Source organism: Acinonyx jubatus, chromosome A1 (assembly GCF_027475565.1).
Source record: "Acinonyx jubatus isolate Ajub_Pintada_27869175 chromosome A1, VMU_Ajub_asm_v1.0, whole genome shotgun sequence".
Classification (NCBI taxonomy): domain Eukaryota; kingdom Metazoa; phylum Chordata; class Mammalia; order Carnivora; family Felidae; genus Acinonyx; species Acinonyx jubatus.
In genome coordinates this window covers 159441383-159462418 of record NC_069380.1, presented here as the reverse complement: position 1 = coordinate 159462418, position 21036 = coordinate 159441383, and the positions used below count along the sequence as shown (strand labels likewise).

The window sequence follows — 21036 nt, the reverse complement described above, 5'->3', positions numbered from 1 at the left end:
TTCTCCATCCAAGGAATTCAATCCCTGAGCTGAGGGACAAAAAAAGGGAAAACCACTGCATATCTATACAGTAGGGTGGAAAGAAACTTCTGTTTTGGGTTCTTATCTCCTAAGCTGCTTTTAGTTCCTACCTATTACCAAAACCTGATTCTTTAGTTACTCTTTGACTTTTTGAGATATAAATAAATAAATAAATAAATAAATAAATAAATAAATCCCTTCTAGTTTAAGTTAGCCAGGGTTGTTTCATGAACCATGTTTTATGGTTACTATTCCAACCAAAATAGTAAGTGATACAAGCAGTAACCTAATTCTTTAATATTAGAAGGAAGCAGGAAAGGAAAAGTATATATAAGGAGATAGATGAGAGATGTCATTTCTTTCTTTCTTCGAGGGAGGGAGGGATGTTATTTCTTTTGAGAAACCTAATGACTATTCTCCCTAACTAAACATTTATTTTCTTAGTCTAGTCAAACCTATTCCATTTATTAAATATCTGGGTGCAAATACTATGCTTAGTCCTGGATGAAAAATAAGTAAATTGCCTCTGCTGTCATAGAGTTTCTCTAAGTTCTCCATCAACTTCATTTCTCAATGATCCTGGACATATGAGATTGGTATATCACTGATACATAATCACCTTGACATTTTGGCATTTGACCTCAAAGCCAAATTAACATTTTACAGTATTTTAAGTGTACGGCTAAACATTTTGGGAAGGTTAAGTTTCATCTGTGCAAAGAATATCAATTCTTTAAGAATGTATACTTGTTAAATATATTTCCAAGCTCTGAGTCTTTGTATAAAACATTCAATATATACTACCTAGCTGAACAAATGATGCCAAACCAGGACAATTTGTACATGTTGAGAAAATTCCACTTTCCAAGGATGCATAAACACATAGAATGGAGTCCCAAAAAGGCAGAGACTTCCCGCATCTTGAGCCCTGCTAATTCTCACCACAGGGCCCACCACTGACACAATTTAAGTGCTCAAGAGTATTTACCAAATAAATGGCAGTGAGAAAATATATAAATGTTAACTAGTGAAAGTATTCCCTATTTTTGCCTAAAATGAGTGATTCCTATTGATGTCTTATGAGTTTACAAGCTTCTTGTAAGTAACCAGATGGGAAAGATATTACCAATCCCACATCCATAATTCAATAATGAATTGCTCCAGGAGGAATTGAGGTAGAAATATGTATGATTAGATTAATAGAAGTTGCTGTAAAATAACACTACTCCCAGACTGTGTCTAGCAAATCAAGAAAACCTTTGGAGGAGGGACAGGAAGCAGGGAATTGAGGTAGGATATTAAATTATTTAATATAGGATATTATATTATTTATTAATAATCAATAAATGCCAAGGTTAACTCACTTTTTAAAAATAAAATTTGAGACTTTTAATATTCACAAAACTCACCATGTTTAAACAGAAAGATACTGTGCATATAATATTCACTTGTTTTTTGTTCGAAAATAAGCTAGCCATCCTTATGTACAGTATCACTTTAAATTGGTTACTTTAAGTAATCACAGGAAGCAGGATGGTAACTAGGCATGTTGGAAAAGTTCAGACAGAGCTAGGTTTCAATGCAGTTTTGCCATGGCCCAACCATGTGTCCTTGGACAAATTATTTAAAATAATGTTAAAAAATAAAATAAAATAAAATAAAATAATTATTAAATTAAAATAAAATTAAATTAAAAAAATAATGTTTCAGTTAGAAACTAAGGTTAAAGAAAACTAATTTTGTGTCTTAGTTTATTGGTATAGGAACAATTAAAATTAAATTAATATTGTGTAATTACTAGACACTAGGTATTAATAGTACTTGCCTTTTATTACTTTTTCATAGCATCCTGTGTGTTCTTCATTATAACAATTGTTTGATTAGTGTCTCTCTGCTCCTCTAGTCTATAAGTGCCATGGAGGAAGAAATGTCTATTTCGCTCACAACAGATCCCCAGTGCCTAGTTATGAGCAGCTGAATAAATACTGACTGCCTAAATAAAGGCCAGCATACTAAATTTCATGCTCATCTCCACTATATAAAGTACCTTTCTTTCCCCATTTTTAATGAGGAGATGTTACACTGGAAAGGTTAAGTGACTTGCTAAAGATCAGAAAGGAAGAAAGGGTCAGGATTGGAATCTAAGCCTTGGTCTCCTAATATACCATATTGAATACAAAATGAAAAAGCATCAATGCCGTGGCATGAAAAAAGAAATAATTTCCTGCTTTTAAGGCAAGGACCATTCTTCACAAAGTTATACCAAAATTGCTTATAATAATTGTTTATAATAATCAACCTACATGCTAAAAAATAATGACCCTACAATTTTTTTTCTTGCTTTATAGATTTTACTGTGACAAGAATGTCCTACAGAGAGAAAGCAAATCTAAGTATTAATGGAGATGTTCATTCCTCCTTATTCTATCAATAAGAAGCAAATACCATTAAATTGCTAAATCTTCACCATCTATAACAATATAAAAAAAAATAAGAATGCTCAACCATTAGACAACTACTTATACAAAGCCTATCATATGTTGTACATAATATTTAGCACTTAGGATATAGCAGAAGATAAGACAGACAAGGAGCCTCTTATCATAGAAACTGGGTATTTTTAATATTAGGAAGCCTACTCTTTCCTTTGTATACATTTTCCAATTTCTACTGAGATAATCTAATTGTTCTTTGGAATATTTTCAGGTTCCAAGTTAATGTTATTTCTAGTTACATATTCATTGTAACTGAGTTAGATTAAAACAAAACAATTTGGAAATTTCATGGAGTTCAAGTATTTTACAAATAAAATATTCTCCTCATAAATGTTACCACAGAAGAGTTAGGGAAATCATTTTCACCCATTCTTTCCCGTGACACAAATAAACTAGCACTGGTGTGCTGTGACAAATACTTTTAAAGTGGGGAGGCAAAATGAGCATTCACCAAAATAAATAATTCACCAAAATAAATAATTTCATCCCATAATCTGGACGCAAATATATGAGTTCTGAACATTGCCCAAACACTGTCAGCAACAATCAAGCTTTGGACATCAGGTAGCCAGCTAATTTTAGGACTTGAACTGAATGAATATATTAGATGCTGGTTAAAGAGCACAGTTTTCCTAAGCTATAGTTCAGAATTTGGCTTTTAACATACACTATGTTAGTGAGTTATCCAATAGAATCATACCGAAAAGTCTGTACTCTTTTGAGCATTATAGAAATGAAGACAGAAAATCAATGGCAATAAACATTATATATAAGATTTATAAAAGCAAATTATAGAAGCAAAATAAAAACATAAGGATCATCCCAAAGTTATCATCAGGCCCATAATTTACAAGTATAAGAAATATAATACTCAGGGTACTCTGGACTTTCATAGGACTGTACAGATAGCACTAAATAACAGATAGTGAGAAAAATAATTTCTGCTTCAATCTTTATATCAAAGTCTTCTAATCTTTATATCAAAAACAAAGTCTCAGTTTGGTGGTAATGTCTTTAACACCTCACGAATATTTACTTACTTCCACTTTAACAGAAAGTGGACCTGGATTCACTGGCTTTGTGAACCAATAGTACCCACCTCAGATAATGCGATTTACACCAGTGGTTCTCAAATGTTTTGGTCTTTTACATTGTTAAAAATTATTCAGGATTCCAAAGAATTTATATTCATGTGAACTATGCATATCAATATTTAATGTTAATTAAATGTAAGAAACTTTTAAAATATCATTTAAAATAAATCCATTACATGTTAACTTTTTTATGAAAAACATATTGTCAAAAAGAAAACCAAAAAAGTGAAAAAGTCACACTGACAGACTTTTCCAAATCCCTTCAATGTCTGGCTTAAACAAACAGAACTACACAGAAAAAGATAAACTGCCAGGTTTTCATATTTTCTCCTGCAATCATTTCCAAAGTGTTTGGTTGAAATATATGAAGAAAATTGCTGTTCACATAGATATGAACTTGGAAAAAGGAAGAGCATTTTAATAGCCTTCTTAGATACTAGTGCATAGTTTGTTTTTTAATACTACACCAAAACTCCACAGGAGGTAAAAACTACTTAGTGCTTCCTCAGCACTTTTCTTGGATGGATCCTTCAAATAATGAAGCCTTGGCTCTGTAAGTCAACTCTTCAGAGAGGGAGTAACCAACGAAGCCACTTTAATCATCTTATAGATTTTCAGCATTGTAAGTCTTATTACAGATTTGTTCTAACTCAATCTTATTACATGGAATATTTAAATATTATGATTGATGCCATAAAACAATTTACATCAGTAATAAAAGAATGTATCAAATGAAGGTTATTATCATAATAAATGTCACCAATTGGATATCATTCCTTTTCAACTTTATAAGGCATTAAGTAGAATAATAAGTGGCAATCTAACATCTACTTTTATTCATAACCTGGTATTTACAACATAATGACCTGGTCTACTTAATCAAAAGTCTGATCATATGTCAGACCTAGACATCTTGTTAAAGGGGAAAAAAAAGAGGGAAAAAAAAATCAAACAAAGAGTGGAATTTACAATCCTGGATTATCCTTAGACCCCGTGGGACACTAGATAAATCACTTTACTCTCCTGAGTCATCTTTGTCATATTTAAGGTGTTATTTAAGTCATCATTTCTGTTCCAAATCTAATATTTAAAGAACTCCACAATCTAGCATTCTATAGTAAGAATAGGCTCAAAAAATTTATTTTGTAAATTTAAACTTTTGAATGACTTAGAACTATTATTTATAGATGAATTCATTTTAGAAAGGATTTTTCAGAGGGTGAAATATCAAATTTATCCACTTACTAATTCAAAATTTGATATATTTAAATTCAGATATGTTTAGTTTTGTTAGGTATTAAATAATTGCTCCAATATTAAAAGTGACTATATTTGCCTTTTTTTTTTTTCCTTTGCCACATAGGAAAGGAAATGTTACCATGCAACTGATAACATTGTGCATTTAAATACTTTGTGCCATGCAAAATGAATGCTGTTTCTAACTAATGGGGTATATGACATTGATTGAAGCATACAAAATTGTTACTTTTCCAGGTCGAAAACAGTGGAATGCAGGAAACTTCATATAGTATAAGCAAATTACTTAAGGGAAGATTAAAGACCAATAACAAGAAAATGCTGGTAAGGAATAACTTTTCTTCTCTTAAATTTTATGAGATAAAATATTCATAAGGTTTTTCTGCACTACTATTATTCCAAATAGTAATGATTTTCTAGTAAGTAACAGTACCATACAAAGAACTCTAGGACTCACAGACGCTACTAAATAGGAATCCTGCCCTTAAGAGGTCTGCATTCTGATAGGCAAAATGAAAGTACGCAACAATATATAAAGCAGAAAAACAGAAGTATTACAAGATAGTGTGGTCAAATACAAGATTAGTTCCTAAGAGGAAAGCATGCCCTTTGAACAAGGTAAAGAGATTTGGAGGTGAGGTATTAATTTATAATTAATAAATGAAAGCGAGTAACTACTTGGTTGTTTAACTTCTTATAGTACATAGGCTTTTAAAGACAACCGTCATGATCTCAGGCAGGCACCCTTGATAATGGGGGCAGGGAGGAGTAACACCAGGTCAAAGAAATCTGCCTTGGTAGGTCACCAGGCAGCCCATCTTAGGCCTGCAGGGAAAGCTCACTGAGGCTTTGCCTCACCTGACCGTCCTGACGACGAAGTACACCAGCACCGCGCCGCTCACCACCATCAACACGGTCAGGGCCCGCTGGGTCATTGGCTTGTCGCCGGGGTTGGGGCTCACAGCAAGGCTGCCACCCAATGAGTCTTCTTCCCCGGCCTTCCCTCCTGAGTCTTCTGACGCAAGTCCTGCCCGGGGGCTGCTGCCATTGCCGCCCTCAGAGCCCCGCGGCCCTTTAGCTTCTGCGGGAGCGCGGCCCGTGGACTGGGCAACGGCGGGACCCGGAGGCACGGGCGACAGGGTCCGCGGCCCGCGGTCCGGAGGCCCGGGGTCCGGCGCGGCCTCGGCCGCCTGCAGCATTACAGCCAAAGGCCCTCCCAAACCTGGCAGCAGTAGCAGAAGCAGGAAAGCGGAGATCAAGAGGGGACTGAGGCAGCAGTTGCAGTGCGGGGCCTTCATCGTCCCCGGACCGTCCTCTCACCACGCGGGAGCCGCCAGGCTCGCCGCCCTGGCTCCAAGAGGAACCATGGGCGCAGTGGAGAACGAAGAAGAGGTGACCAAATCGGGAACTGAGGCCCAGCCGTGGCAGGTGGTAGGGGCAGCAACAGCGGCAGCGGCAGCGGCCAAGAAAACCGGAAGTTCGTACATCTCAGCAGCCAGTGATACTACGGACGCTTTAGGTTGCTAACAAGTAGGGGCAGGCGCGTCTAATGACGTCAGGCGCGCCTGGTAGTCTGCGCACGCGCCTTGCCAGGACAAGGGCAAATCTTTCGGTTTCGTCACAGGTAAGAAAGTAAACACGAAAGGATGGTATAAAGTGTGCAGCAACTCTGCTTGGGAAAACCATGAGAAATCGGAAGCTCATAATTGAGGTCCTTGGTGCAAAACTGCAGAAACACAGCTAATCATTGATCAAGCGAGCTTGACTTTGCCTCAGCTCAGGTACAAATTACGGTCATGTTTCCGACTGTCTCTAAGACCCTGACTCCCTTTCCTTAGTGCATTTACTTTAGAAACTTGTGATTGTAAATTCATTCTCTGCCTTTCTGAGATACAAATCCTTTTAAAAGTTCTTGCCAGTTTTACAACCAAAGGCTGTATTTCTTAAGGAACATCTTTTTTGAAATGTGATCAACAAAGAAGACAGCCACCCTAATAAGTCCCAGGCTCTGTGGAAGGGTAGGAGAGCCTAACTCAGGCAGGTCCCTTGACCAAGTTCTAAAACTACCTTCTGTCACAAAACTATGAGAGAAATTAACCACTTCCCTCCGGGAAGACCAATTAGTAAACACAGGTGTTCTATGATGCACCCTACCTCAGCTTTTAAAATCTCCAGCTGTTTCTGAGGACTTGAACTAGAATAGAGTTGTGCGATAATTTTGAGTAAAATCTTCCTTATCTGTTTAACTTTGACATAAGTAATATAGAATGTTGGTTTGAGCAGATAACTATAAACAAAAGAGGCCGGACCGCAAGCCAAAGTGAATATTTGTTCTTATTTAAAAACACTTACTTATTCAACAAATTGATTAGAAATTCTACTCCTTGATTAGCATTGTGGTAAATTATGTGTATCGGACAATAGACAAATAAGATTGGATCCTTGCTCTTATAGCACTTAAGTTCAAGTAGAGATAACACAATGAGCAGTTACATTAATTCTGAATTCTGAAGTGTTACAAATGACAAGTACAGATCTAGGGTAAAACTTTTGTAAAGGGCTTTTGTAGGTAGTGTAGATAGGATAATATCTTTTAGCCACTTGGAAGTAACAGAGTAATGCAATTGCTCCTGCCTGGTAAAATTACAGGGACTAGACATCTTAATTCTGGGTTGCAGTGTGCGGGAGAGCATTAGTGACACACCCTAATTTTAGCTTTCAACCTGGCACTTATCAGTAATAAAATGGCTGTTTGGATTTTCTATCTTCCTTGATTCACAATTTTCATCAGAGTCGTATATAGAAGAGTGTTGGTATTATATGCTCTCCACCACCTCTCAAAAACCTCCAGTATACAACACATCAACCCCCCCACCCCCCCAAAAAAGGTATCATCTTTCCTTCCTTAAAATATATCATTTTACCAGTGTGTACTTTATTTTGATTTGATGGCATTATTCTTCTCCAAGATGCTCAAGTATAAAATCGGAGCCATCCTTTACAATTGGTTTACCATCTGCAGCAGTCTTTGCCAGTAACTGGAATATACAAAGTACTAAATAATTTAAATAGCAGAGTCAAATTATTGTTTCTAAATGATTAGAGTATGTCATGTTCTGATTTTTTTCCAAATATTACTCTCAGCCACCTGAATCAGAATCTGAAATGGAGTATGTTTAAAATGCAGGTTTAGGTCACTATTCCAGAAATTCTGAGCTAGAATTCTTGGGATTGGGGACAAGGACCATCTGCATTTTTACTAAGCTCTCAGAGTGATTTTCATTTGCATTAAAGTTTAAGGATCTTTTTCCTTTCCCTTGCCACATGCATCCAGATGTTGTCAAATCTTACCCACTTCCCTGTCATCTTTTTCATTAATTCTTTTTTGTGCTTCTGACAGGGAATCATTTTTTTATATTGCTAGAGCTATTATGTTGGTTATTTGGGTCCCAGCCCTTTTTACCTTTAATTAAACTTTATGTACTACTTCTGGGGTAAACTTTCAAGCTCAGATCTCTTTTAAAATAACAACACCAAGTATATTCTTATCCAGAGATTTTTAGTCCTCAACAACAGTGAGGACTGCAAACCAGCTACAAATTATTGTGTTCTTGGAAGAACACTATTATTTCCAAAGCATAATGAAAAAAAAAAATATTTTCAATTTCATCACAGGAACTAGGAGCAAGTTTCCCGGGAGAAAGTACTATATTTTGCTTGTGTATAAAATGACAACTTGAGCCACACATGTCTATTTAAAAAACATTATATAATTATACCAAATTATATAATGAGTGTTTCTGAATTATCACTATTAACAATAAAACTACATGTTCATTTCCATGTTTTCATTTGGCTTGTCAACAAGTTGTGCCGACCAATAGAGATTTAGAAACATATAAGTGAGAAAAATTCTTATAACAAAGAATTTATATAAACTTACTTAAGTTAATATGCATAATGGGAAAAGGTTGCCATTATTCTGATTTATCAAGGAATACCTCAGCTGACCGACAACAGTCTTCCATGAAAATACAGTGGCCTGCTGAGTAAAGTCTAAAGCCTACAGTCTGGTATTGAATAATGATACTGAGTACTAATTAAGTATCTATTGTGTACTAGAATTCATATTATCAAATGTTAAGCTATTATGTGTTTAATCCTCACAAAAAGCCATCATTATTCCTGTTTCGTAATTAAGGAAACTGAAACACAGAACCATCATTTGGGTGAAAATCCATTTGAGTGAAAAAGAGCTGGGCAGTCTAGCAGCAGAGGGGGGCTATTTCCTCTTACATTTTTATCTTCTCCTAATTAAGAGTTTCCAATTTTTGACCCTAGCTTATAGTCTCAACCAGCTTGGTCTCAAATCAGTGCTCCATAACCAATAGCAAAAAGATCTCAGTGGCATACAGCAAATAGGCATTTATTTTGCACATGTTTGATGAAGCTGAGGTTGACTAATTTAAGCTGACCTTGTATAGGCTTGGTTCCAGGCCAAAGACTGAGTTCACTTTTACTCCAGGCACCTCTCATTCTGGGATCTCATGGCCTCCTGGGTCGTGTCCTTCACAAGTCTAAGATCAGAACTTCACGAAGCAGAATGGGTGAGTGGAAAGGCAATAGGCATAATTCTCAAGGAGACAATAGGCATAATGAGAAATGAGGAGCCATGTGCATCTTTTTTTAAACGAAAACAACTGGTTACCACAAAGTCCTACCTTATGCCCTTGACATGCATTTCATTGGAAAGACGTGTTACATGGGCACTTCTGGCTTTCAGGAATCTGGGAATTTTAATATTTAGATGGATGTTTTCTAGTCTCTAGCCAAATTGTATTTATGCTAACAAAGAAAAAAAAGAAAGTTTATATTGATATGTATTTCATTTTTAGTTCAATGTAATGGCGAGCAAGGCTCAATAAGTGTTCCCTCATGTTAGAATCTCCTTGTCCACTAAAATGAGGGAAGATGGGAGGATGGCTCAACTGTAATAGTCATTCATAGTCATATCTGACTGAAGGAATCTCTTACCTTTTAAGGGGCAGAAACTTCCATATCAGTGGATTGTCTATATCCTGAAATCCAAAAGTAAACAGAGTCCAATTGTCCAGAAAAGAGAATATGAACTGATTACATAACCAAGAGGCCAAGAGAACTTACTGAAACCTAGAGTATAAAGGCAGAATTGGAATGTCAGTTAGACAACTAAAGAGCAATAGTTCAAGAATAAGGGAACAGTGCTATTGGGATAAGCACAGCATAACCAAGTAGGAACATGAATAAATGTTAGAATTAAGTGTCTAAAAGAAAATTACCACACTAATGGGCTATGGTTCCTGAGAGGAAAGAAAAAGGTGAGCCTACAGTTGCTCTGGACCTCTGTGTGGGGAAAATTTCCCAGCTCCAATGCAGTGATCTGAAATTCAGTCAGAATATGGAAGTCTTTCTTATCTAAAGAGGCAGAGATGAATGAGAGTTTGAAGTGGTTGGAATCTGTGGGGCAGGGATTAAGAGAAGGAGTCTGTAGAGTTATGTCATTCATATGAGGGTTCCCCATAAGTCCTTTACTGAGAGCTGGGCTGGACAGCCACAGGCATGGCCCCTCAACGCTTATAGGAGAGTGACTGCTACAGAGGTGAGAGCAGAACAGAGATGTTAAGACATTAGAGTGCTGAGGACCTTGAAATTTTGGCCCAGACATACTGAATAGACCTTAATAACTCCTAACAACATGGAAATCAAGTTGAGTCACTGCTGAATGATAAAGGCCACACTCAGAGAAAGGCCCACTCCAACAAAGCTTAAAACCAAGGCCTAATATGATTCTTAGAGGACGCAGAGTTTGGAGTCCCAACCTCTCCAGTTTAGAGGGATTTGGAACATAGAAAATATAGCCTCAGGAACAGAGATATAAAGATTCAAGAAAAGTGAACAGAACCTCATGATCTTAAGGGACACTATTATATGATTTAATATGTGCATTGGAGCTCCAAAAGAAAAATCAGAATATAGTGAGGCAATAAACATTTTTGAAAAATGAGAGCAGAAAATGTTTACTTACAGTGCCAAGAGGATCACATCAGAATACAAAGAAAACTACCTTTAGGCATTTCAGACTCCTGTAGACAGTCACAAATATCAGAATCCAAAATAGAATATCTTGAAGGGAGATATATAAAAAAAGATGCATTACATTAAAAAATAATGATAGAAATGAAGGCATACATTTAATTAGAAACAGTGTAGACCAGGAGACAAATGTAATGACATCTTTAAGTTGCTAGAAAAATAAAACAGCTATTAATCTTGAATTAAATAGGTGATAAAATTAGCTTCTAAAATATATGGTGAAATAAAAATATTTTCAGGCAATTGAAATACAGATGCCATTGTATAACATTGGGTCAAAAGTTTACAAATATTAGGTTACAGCAAATAATTACCCTTCAATAAACAAAATACATTTTTAAAAATCTCTTCATCAATAGGGAGTAAATAACACAAAACTATTCCATATGATATAATCTACACTAGTTAACCACAACTGCATTACTGGTTTTCATTGGACACAAATTGGCATATCTAACTTCTCTGCCAGGCTTTATAAAGAAAAATAGTAAATAATGACAATGTGTGAGCTCACATATGGTAAAGGTAGAAAATCATTGCTATGAAAATAATGTTACTGCAAAAATTCATGATCTTAATTTTACTTAATTGTATCTGAATTCCATATGTCTAGTGTAAATTTATCCTTAAAAAGTTCTGCCAAACAGGTAAAACAAGAATGTCAAATTGTGCAGAATTCGTCTGTATTATGTACTAACAAATCAGGGTCTTTTTATATCATTTTACACAAAATTGTTGCCTTCCAAAGTACTCCTTCCAATGGGACAGTGTTATATGAGTGAGATTTTAATGTTTCTAAAATTCTCTTTTCTAAAGACTTTTAAATTGAAAGATAACCTATAGAAATGAGATTCATATAAGAATGCCTATTGGATTCAGTGCAGCTTGAAGTTAAGCTAGGATTTCAAAATATTTGAAGCTGAGAAAACTGCTAAGTGCTTGTTTTTGATAGCACAGAATGGGTTTAAAGATTTTTTTTTTTTTTATCATTTGGGAGGGATTTTTTTCCATTTCTTTATTTTTATATATAATTTATTGTCAAGTTAGCTAACATACAGTATATGTAGGGTGCTCTTGGCTTTGGAAGTAGATTCCTGTGATTATCACTTACACAAAATACCTAGTGCTTATCCCAACAAGTTCCCTCTTCAATCCCCACCAACCATTTTCCGCATGACCTCCTCACCCCAATCAACTCTCGGTTTGTTCTCTGTATTTAAGAGTCTCTTGTAGAGGTGCCTGGATGGCTCAGGTCATGATCTCATGGCTTGTGAGTTCAAGCCCCCTGTTGGGCTCTGTGCTGACAGCTCAGAGCCTGAGGCCTGCTTCAGTTTCTGTTTACCTTTCTCTCTGCCCCTCCCCTGCTCACACTCTGTCTCTTTGTTTGTAACGTATTTTCCCTTGCCTTCCCCTATGGTCTTCTGTTAAGTTTCTCAAATTCCACATCTGAGTGAAAACATATGATACCTGTTTCTCTGACTGACTTACTTCACTTGGCATAATACCTTCCAGTTCCATCCACATTGCTGCAAATGGCATGATTTCATTCTTTCTCATTGCCAGGTAGTATTCCATTGTATATATAAGCCACATCTTCTTTATCCATTCATCAGTTGATGGACATTTGGGCTCTTTCCACAATTTGGCTATTGTTGATAATGCTGCTATAAATATTGGGGTACATGTGCCCCTATGAATCAGTGCCCCTGTATCCTTTGGATACATTCCTAGTAGTGCTATTGCTGGGTCATAGGGTCATTCTTTTTTTAATTTTTTGAGGAACCTCCACACTGTTTTCCCCAGGGGCTGCACCAGTTTGTATTCCCACCAACAATGCAGAGCGTCCCCCTTTTTCCACATCCTTGCCAACATCTCTTGTTTCCCAAGTTGTTAATTTTAGCCACTTTGACTGGTGTGAGGTGGTATCTCAGTGTGGTTTTGATTTGTGTGTCGCTGATGATGAGGGATGTTGAGCATCTTTTCATGTGTCTGTTAGCCATTTGGATGTCTTCTTTGGAAAAGTGTCTATCCATGTCTTCTGCCCATTTCTTCACTGGCTTATTTGTTTTTCAGGTGTTGAGTTTGGTAAGTTCCTTATAGATTTTGGATACTAACCCTTTATCCGATATGTCATTTGTAAATTGACATAGTAATGAAAAGCCATTCTGAGGAATACTGTATTATTGAAGATTGGTAGTGAGGACTGGGAAATTTAATCTCATTCTGGAAAAGAAACCTGGAGATTTATACTTTGAAGTGATAGAGAGGTAAGTGTACACAAACTGCAGATTCTTGGCCAATTCAAATTAAAGCAGGTATTAGACATTTATTTCTAGTCACTAGAGAGTGGTATTGTGTTAAACATCAAGGTAAAGGCAAATGTGTGTAGTAGATACATTAGGAGAATTTCAGAATTAGATTTTAGACTACTCAGATGAAATCAGAATGCCTATGAAGAATATTGCTTATCACAAAAAGATATAAGGAATAGTGAAAAAGTATATTATTAACTGATTTCAATTTTTAAGTGTTCATTTAAAAACACTGTGTTATTGGGGCACCAGGGTGGCTCAGTCGGTTAAGTGGCTGTCAGTTTGGGTCATGGTCTTGTGGTTCGTGAGTTCGAACCCCGCGTTAGCTCTGTGCTGACAGCTCAGAGTCTGGAGCCTGCTTCAGATTCTGTGTCTCCCTCTCTCACTGCCCCTCCTCTGCTCACACTTTGTCTCTCTGTCTCTCAAAAATAAGTAAACATTAAAAAATTTTAAAAAAACTGAATTAAGAGACAAACATACATTAGTTTAAGAAATATACATAGTGTATGTACATTTCCTATTCCTGTGATAAACTGAAAATCCTTTTTCACACTAACATGGAGAGTAAATCTAGAGCAGACTTTGGGTATTAGTCATCTTGGGTCTCAAAAGCTTGGGAATAACCATTGAGCCCCAAGCAACCCCATTTCCTCTTTGCATCCATGAATCTGTCATTCTCAAGATACTCTCATTCTCCCAAATCTCCATCCCCAACATGTTCAAAATTTGATTATAGAAGTAATGCCACTGAAACCTGGGAGGAGATACCAGGGAAATGACTCGTTAGTGGCTACCTGAGAGAATAAGAGATTTTATTTCTAGAACTTCCTTTCACTTTAGTGTTTATTGTGTCAATTCTGATATACTCTTCCCCTTTGCCTATTCTCCAAAGAGAGCACACCATCTTAAATTTTTGTTTTAATCCTTTTAAATCTTTTCATGTGTCTCTTAGTCATGTGGATGTTTTCTAAGGTGTCTATTCATGTCTTCTATCCATTTCTTCACTGGATTATTTGCTTTTCAGGCATTGAGTTTGGTAAATTCTTTATAGATTTTGGATACTAACTCTTTATCTGATATGTCATTTGCAAATATCTCCTCCCATTTTGTTGGTTGCTTTGCAGTTTTGTTGATTGCTTACTTTGCAGTGCAGAAGCTTTTTATCGTGATAAGGTCCCAGTATTTTTTTTTTTTTTTTCCTTGCCTTCGGAGACATGTCAAGTAAGAAATTGCTGCAGCTGAGGTCAAAGAGGTTGTTGCCTGTAATCTCCTCTAGGGCTTTGATGGTTTCCTGTCTCACATTTAGGTCTTTCATCCCTTTTGAGTTTATTTTTGTGTATGGTATAAGAAAGTGGTCTAATTTCATTCTTCTGCAGGTTGTTGTCCAGTTCTCCCAGCACGATTTGCTAAAGAAACTTTTGTTTTGTTTTGTTTTGTTTTTTGTTTTTTCCCACTGGATACTTTTTCCTGCTTTGTTAAAGATTAGTTGGCCATACATTTGAGGGTTTATTTCTGGCTTCGCTATTCTATTCCATTGGTCTGTGTTCTTAGTTAGTTTGTTTTTTTATTGCCAATACCATACTGTCTTGATGATTACAGCATTGTAGTACAGGTTAAAGTCCGGAATTGTGATGCCTCCAGCTTTGGTTTTCTTTTTCAACATTAGACTGGGATGTTTTGTGGTTCCATACAAATTTTAGGACTGTTTGTTCTAGCTCTGAGAAGAATGCCAGTGCAATTTTGATTGGGATTGCATTGAATGTGTAGATTGCTTTGGGTAGTTGTAGAGAGACAGGTCCTAAAGGTGTGGTGAGGAGAGAATTAGAAAGCACGGGGTTAAGACTCTCCAGGAGACAAAGCACCGGTCTCCTAGCTCAAGCCTCGTTTGTTTTTGCAAATTGTCTGATAAAAGCAAGCACATACAACATAGTATGTGGCATCCTGATGGGTCGTGCACCTGCAGTGTATTCCATACTGGGTCATGAGTACATCTGGCACCAGACAAAACATTCCTATCCCAGGCCTGGTGCCCATATGATGTCTTTCTGGAGAGAATGCACAGTCCTGGTGGCTTTCCACCTGGGAATGGAACTGCTTTAAGTTCCTTGCTGCTCCATCCCTTTCCTTCAAGACATTCTTACTGTGCCTCCGGCTTCTTGTCCTCCAACAAGTATTATTGACATTTTAACAATATTTTTTCTTCCAATCAATGAACATGGAGTGTTTTTACATTTCTTTGTGTCATCTTCAATTTCTTTCATAAGTCTTCTATAGTTTTCAGCATGCAGATCTTTTACAATCTTTGGGGTTTATTCCTAGGTATTTTATGATTTTTGGTGCAGTTTTAAATGGGATTGATATCTTGATTTCTCTTTCTGTTGCTCATTATTGGTGCATAGAAATGCAACTGTTTTCTGTACATTGATTTTATATCCTGCAACTTTGCTGAACTCCTGTATCTGTCATAGCAGCTGTTTGGTGGAGACTTTTGGGTTTTCCATGTAGAGTGTCATATCATCTGCAAAAAGTGAAAGTTTGACTTTTTTTGGCCAATTTGGATCCCTTTTATTTCATTTTGTTGTCTAATTGCTGAGGCTAGGACTTCCAACACTATGTTAAACAACAGTGGTGAGAGTGGACATCTCTGTCTTGTTCCTGATCTCAGAGGGAAAGCTCTTAGTTTTTCCCCATTGAGGATGACATTAGCTATGGGCTTTTCATATATGGCTTTTATGATGTTAAGGTATATTCCTCTATCCTTACTTTCTTTAGGGTTTTTTTTTTTAAGAAAGAATGCTGTATTTTATCAAATGCTTTTTATGCATCTATTGGCACGATCATATGGTTCTTAACCATATATATATATATATATATATATATATATATATATATATATATACACACACACACACACACACTACCACACTACACACCCTAGGTTCGGTGTAGTGCCACTCTGCCCAGCTGACAAAGGGCCTCTGGCTGGTGGGTGCCTGCAGGGTCTTTTGTCCTTGGAGGGGCTATATGCCCTCTTCCCACAGCACTCGAGGGAGGGGACTCTGACTGCTGACTCTGACTGCTCTGACTGCTCCTGTGAGCTCACTACCAAGCCGGAGCTGGCTTCCCCTTCCCCCCAGTGCACACAGGACAGCCAGCCCCAGTCCAGAGGAAGTCCTACAACCCTGGACCCTCATTGTTAAGGGTATTTGCAAGTTAGAAATTGGTTCTTTCTCCATTTTTTTTGTGTTTTTGTTTTTGTTTTTGTTTTGTTTTGTTTTGTTTTGTTTTGTTTTGTTTTGTTTTGTTTTCTGTTCCCTAGTCCAATCTGTGGTCTGGGGAGGTTACTCTCTTTTCCAAATACAACCCTAGGCTTCCACAGCCTTTCCTTCTCTGCCTTTGTCTCTCCACAGAAGAGGATACTTCCCCTCCATGCCTACACTGCCCATTTTATCTCTCTCAATTTGCAATCATGCACCTGTGGCCTGCCAGGTTGTCCCCATGGGCCCCTGGAGATGTTTCTGTCACTCTGTAGCCCAGATTCCTGGAATTAAAAGTCTTCTGGCCTCAATACTGCTGTGTTTGAGGGACTAGGGAACTTCTGGTCCCCCGACTTCACCATGTTGACCTATTCCCCCTGATTTTTTTTAATGTTTGTTTATTTTTTAAAGAGAGAAAGAGACAGAGACAAAGAGTGTATGAGGGAGGGGCAGAGACAGAAGGAGACACAGAAGCTGAAGCTGGCTCCAGACTCTAAGTTGTCAGCACAGAGCCCAACGTGGGGCTCAAACTCATGAACTTCAAGATTATGACCTGAGCCCAAGTCGGATGCTTAACCGACTAAGCCACCCAGGCACCCCGGTACTATTTTTGTACATTTAAAAAGAATATACAGTTTTGTTACAAAAGTCTAGTAATATTGAGGATGATATTCAAATCTCTTGTATCATTTCTTTGACTCCTCAAGCTATTGAAGTCTGAGGTAAATAAGTTGTTGTCTCCTAACATTAAGTTGTCTTGGAAGGTGGGAGGGTGATAATCTTTGTTTCTAATATTTTTACTTTATATATTTTGCTTCTACATTAAAGGGATGTGTGTTTATAAATGGTCATAACTTTATAGCTTTTCTTGTTGTGACAGATTTATACTCATCCCATGAATACAATATAAGACATTTTTCTTGAGTACTGTGTCATTTAATATAAAATTCCCATTTTAAAATATTTTTATTTTCCTTTATCTTCTTTTTTGCTTCTGTGTTACTTATTTCCTTAGTTTTAGTTTTCTAGTATAAAACTACCTGCATTTTACTTTCATTTTCTTCTTCAATAATATGTAAAAGGTTTTTAATCTTAATTTATACTTATCATAAGCTCTTACTTAATTATATTGATTGGTTTTATATTCCAAGCTATTAGGTTTCTTATGGGTTTTTTTTTTGTCATTTATGAATTTTGCTAAAATAAGACTTTTTATTCATTACATTTTTCTTTTACACAATTGGAATGTTTTTGTTTCAAATTTGTGTTTTCATAGGGGTATCTTTAATTTTTTAAAATGTATTTATACCTATAGATTTTAAGAAATGTGATGCTTTTCTGATCTTCTTTATGTGTAGTCTGTTTAAAAACTATTAAAAAATAAATTTCATGTTACAATTGTTCTGAAATGTCCCTATGTAATGGTGAGATTTTTGCATATATCATTGTCATAATTTATTAAAAAGTTGTTATGATTATTCTCACCTTTATACTCTTCCCAGAATCTCAAAACTTCATCTATGAATGTTGAAACTTTCTTTTATTATCCCATTGTAGCTATGAAACAGCAATTTATATCTGAGCTTATATGTCCAAGAAATTCTAGGCAAGGAAGTCTCTAGAAGAAAAAGAGGGGATCTTTGAATATGAATACCTGACTTTTGCCCTGAAAACTTGTCAGTTTATTTTGGAAGATGCACATATAACCAACTTATTCAAATCCAAATATATCAGTAATGAGTAGAGATGAACTGGGGTCAGAAAAGAAAATAAGGACAGAAGGAAGAACTTAAAAGAATAAGAGAAAGTGTGAAATGACTGGCATATTCACACACTAAGTAGTGATAGAGTGAATGTAAAGACGAAACGGCATGGGACTGAGTGGCAAGGGATCTAACTAGGAATGATAATGGATATGTGAATAAGAGGATTGGGACTATGAACTTCATCCTTTATGCAGTTAGAATAATTGAAAGCTTTTGTTCAAGGGAATGATATGAAAAGGCTTACGTTTAAGGATAACTCAGGTAATGAGTGGACAGTGACTTAGAACTGAGATGAAAAGTCTGTGAACAAGGGTAGGGAAGAAAAAAATGGAAGCAGAGAATTTATTTAAAGACATTTTTGGTACCAACTTATCGAAATTCATAAATAACTTGCATGTGGGTATTATTGGAGATGGAGTGGTCAGAATTATCTATTATACTTCAGGTATGAATAATTGTTGGATGCTGTAGCCATTAACTGAGCTTTAAACAATGTGGGAAAGCAAGTTTCATTGTACATAATTTTTTTAAATTGGGAAGCAGTAGAATTCAGCAATAAAATTCAAATGAAATAATGAATTAAAATCACTGCACTTGCTTTTACTGACTTTTTGACATTGCTCACATTACTTAACCATTTTTAGTTTCATTGATCAAAAATACATAGAGTAATTCCTTTGAAGGGATTATTATAAGATTAAAACAGATAGTATATAATAAATCCATTACTATTTCTATCATAACAATATACTAATTATCACTATTACTATTTTTTTACATAATATACTTGAGATTTCTATTGGAGAGCTATATAGAGTTTCAGAGTTTTTTTTTTTAATTTTTTAATATAATTTATTGTCAAATTGGTTTCCATACAACACCCAGTGCTCATCTCAACAAGTGTCTTCCTCAGTGCCCATCACCCACTTTCCCCTCTCCCCCACCCCCATCAACCCTCAGTTTGTTCTCAGTATCCAGGAGTCTCTTATGGTTTGCCTCCCTCCCTCTCTGTAACTTTTTTTTCCCCTTTCCCTCTCCCATGGTCTTCTGTTAAGTTTCTCAGGATCCACATATGAATGAAAATATTTGGTATCTTCCTTTCTCTGAGTTATGTCATTTAGCATAATAACCTCCAGTTCCATCCACATTGCTGCAAATGGCATGATTTCATTCTTTCTCATTGCCAGGTAGTATTCCATTGTATATATAAGCCACATCTTCTTTATCCATTCATCAGTTGATGGACATTTAGGCTCTTTCCATAATTTGGCTGTTGTTGAAAGTGCTGCTATAAACATTGGGGTATATATGCCCTTATGCATCAGCACTCCTGTATCCCTTGGGTAAATTCCTAGCAGTTGCTGAGTCATGGAGTAGTTCTATTTTTAGTTTTTTGAGGAACCTCTGTTTTCCAGAGCAGCTACACCAGTTTGCGTTCCCACCGATAATGCAAGAGGGTTCACATTTCTCCACATCCTCGCCAGCATCTATAGTCTCCTGATTTGTTCATTTTGGCCACTCTGACTGGCATGAGGTGGTATGTCACTGTGGCTTTGATTTGTATTTCCCGGATGATGAGTGACATTGAGCATCATTTCATGTGTCTGTTGGCCATCTGGATGTCTTCTTTGGAAAAGTGTCTATTCATGTTTTCTGCCCATTTCTTCCCTGGATTATTTGTTTCTTGGGTGTGGAGTTTGGTGAGTTCTTTATAGATTTTGGATACTAGCCCTTTGTCTGATATGTCATTTGCAAATATCTTTTTCCATTCCCTCGGTTGCCTTTCAGTTTTGTTGATTGTTTCCTTTGCAGTGCAGAAGCTTTTTATCTTCATGAGGTCGCAATAGTTCATTTTTGCTTTTAATTCCCTTGCCTTTGCTGAAGTGTTGAGTAAGAAATCACTGCAGCTTGGGTCATAGATTTCTCCTCTAGGGTTTTGATGGTTTCCTGTATCATATTCAGATCCTTTATCCATTTTGAGTTTATTTTTGTGTATGGTGTAAGAAAGTGGTCTAGTATCATTCTTCTGAATGTTGCTATCCAGTTCTCTGAGCACTGTTTATTAAAGAGACTGTCTTTTTTTCCACTGGATACTCTTTCCTGCTTTGTCAAAGATTAGTTGGCCATACATTTGTGGGTCCAGTTCTGGGTTCTCTATTCTATTCCATTGGTCTGTGTGTCTGTTTTTGTGCCAATTAGAGGTTCAGAGTTTAGTAGTTCAACCAAAATGAGCCTTGCATCCAGGAGAAAGTTAAATACTGGAGAAATAATTTTGTATAATGGATATTATGGGAGAGACTGTATAAAACCATAACAGGAGAAAGATGGTCATCTGTGGATAAGAGAGCATATGAAAAACTAATGCTAAGCCATCCAGAAAAATAATTGTAAGTGTTAAGAAGGAAAATCAAAATAGTACTGCCAGTTAAGCTAGAAAAGAAGAGAATATCTAGGAAGACAGATATCACAAAGAAATAAAGGCAGGCGAAAAATGAAAAGTCTATTTGACAATCCAGGAGTCAACTTCCAGTAGTTTCAGTGGAGTGGTAGAGGGAGAAAAATACAGTGCAGTGGATTCAAGACTCACTGAGAGGCAGAAGAGTGAAAAAGGTGGTATAGATTGCTCTTGAGAGTCTACTGTCAGAAAAGAGAAATAAGTAGAAACTGAAACACACTGATCATTTTGTTCATTTTCTGGAAGG

General features: G+C 36.5%; 1 protein-coding gene and 1 long non-coding RNA gene across 4 annotated transcripts in view; one reads left to right on the top strand and one right to left on the bottom strand.

The window, feature by feature from the left end:
• Window positions 1-6387, bottom strand: part of FAM174A (family with sequence similarity 174 member A) — a 37718-nt gene extending 31331 nt beyond the window's left edge. Inside the window, exon 1 of one of the 3 annotated variants that reach the window (XM_053225167.1) lies at window positions 5726-6387. In XM_053225167.1, the coding sequence (XP_053081142.1) occupies window positions 5726-6165 (440 nt within the window). In that variant the 5' untranslated portion in view covers window positions 6166-6387. The remainder of the gene's footprint in view (window positions 1-5725) is intronic. The other 2 variants (XM_015080434.3, XM_027037264.2) reach the window with 2 other exon arrangements.
• LOC128316260 (uncharacterized) overlaps window positions 6370-21036 on the top strand; it is a 176527-nt gene continuing 161860 nt past the window's right edge. Inside the window, exon 1 of the long non-coding RNA XR_008299858.1 lies at window positions 6370-6491. This is a non-coding gene — a long non-coding RNA (uncharacterized LOC128316260). The remainder of the gene's footprint in view (window positions 6492-21036) is intronic.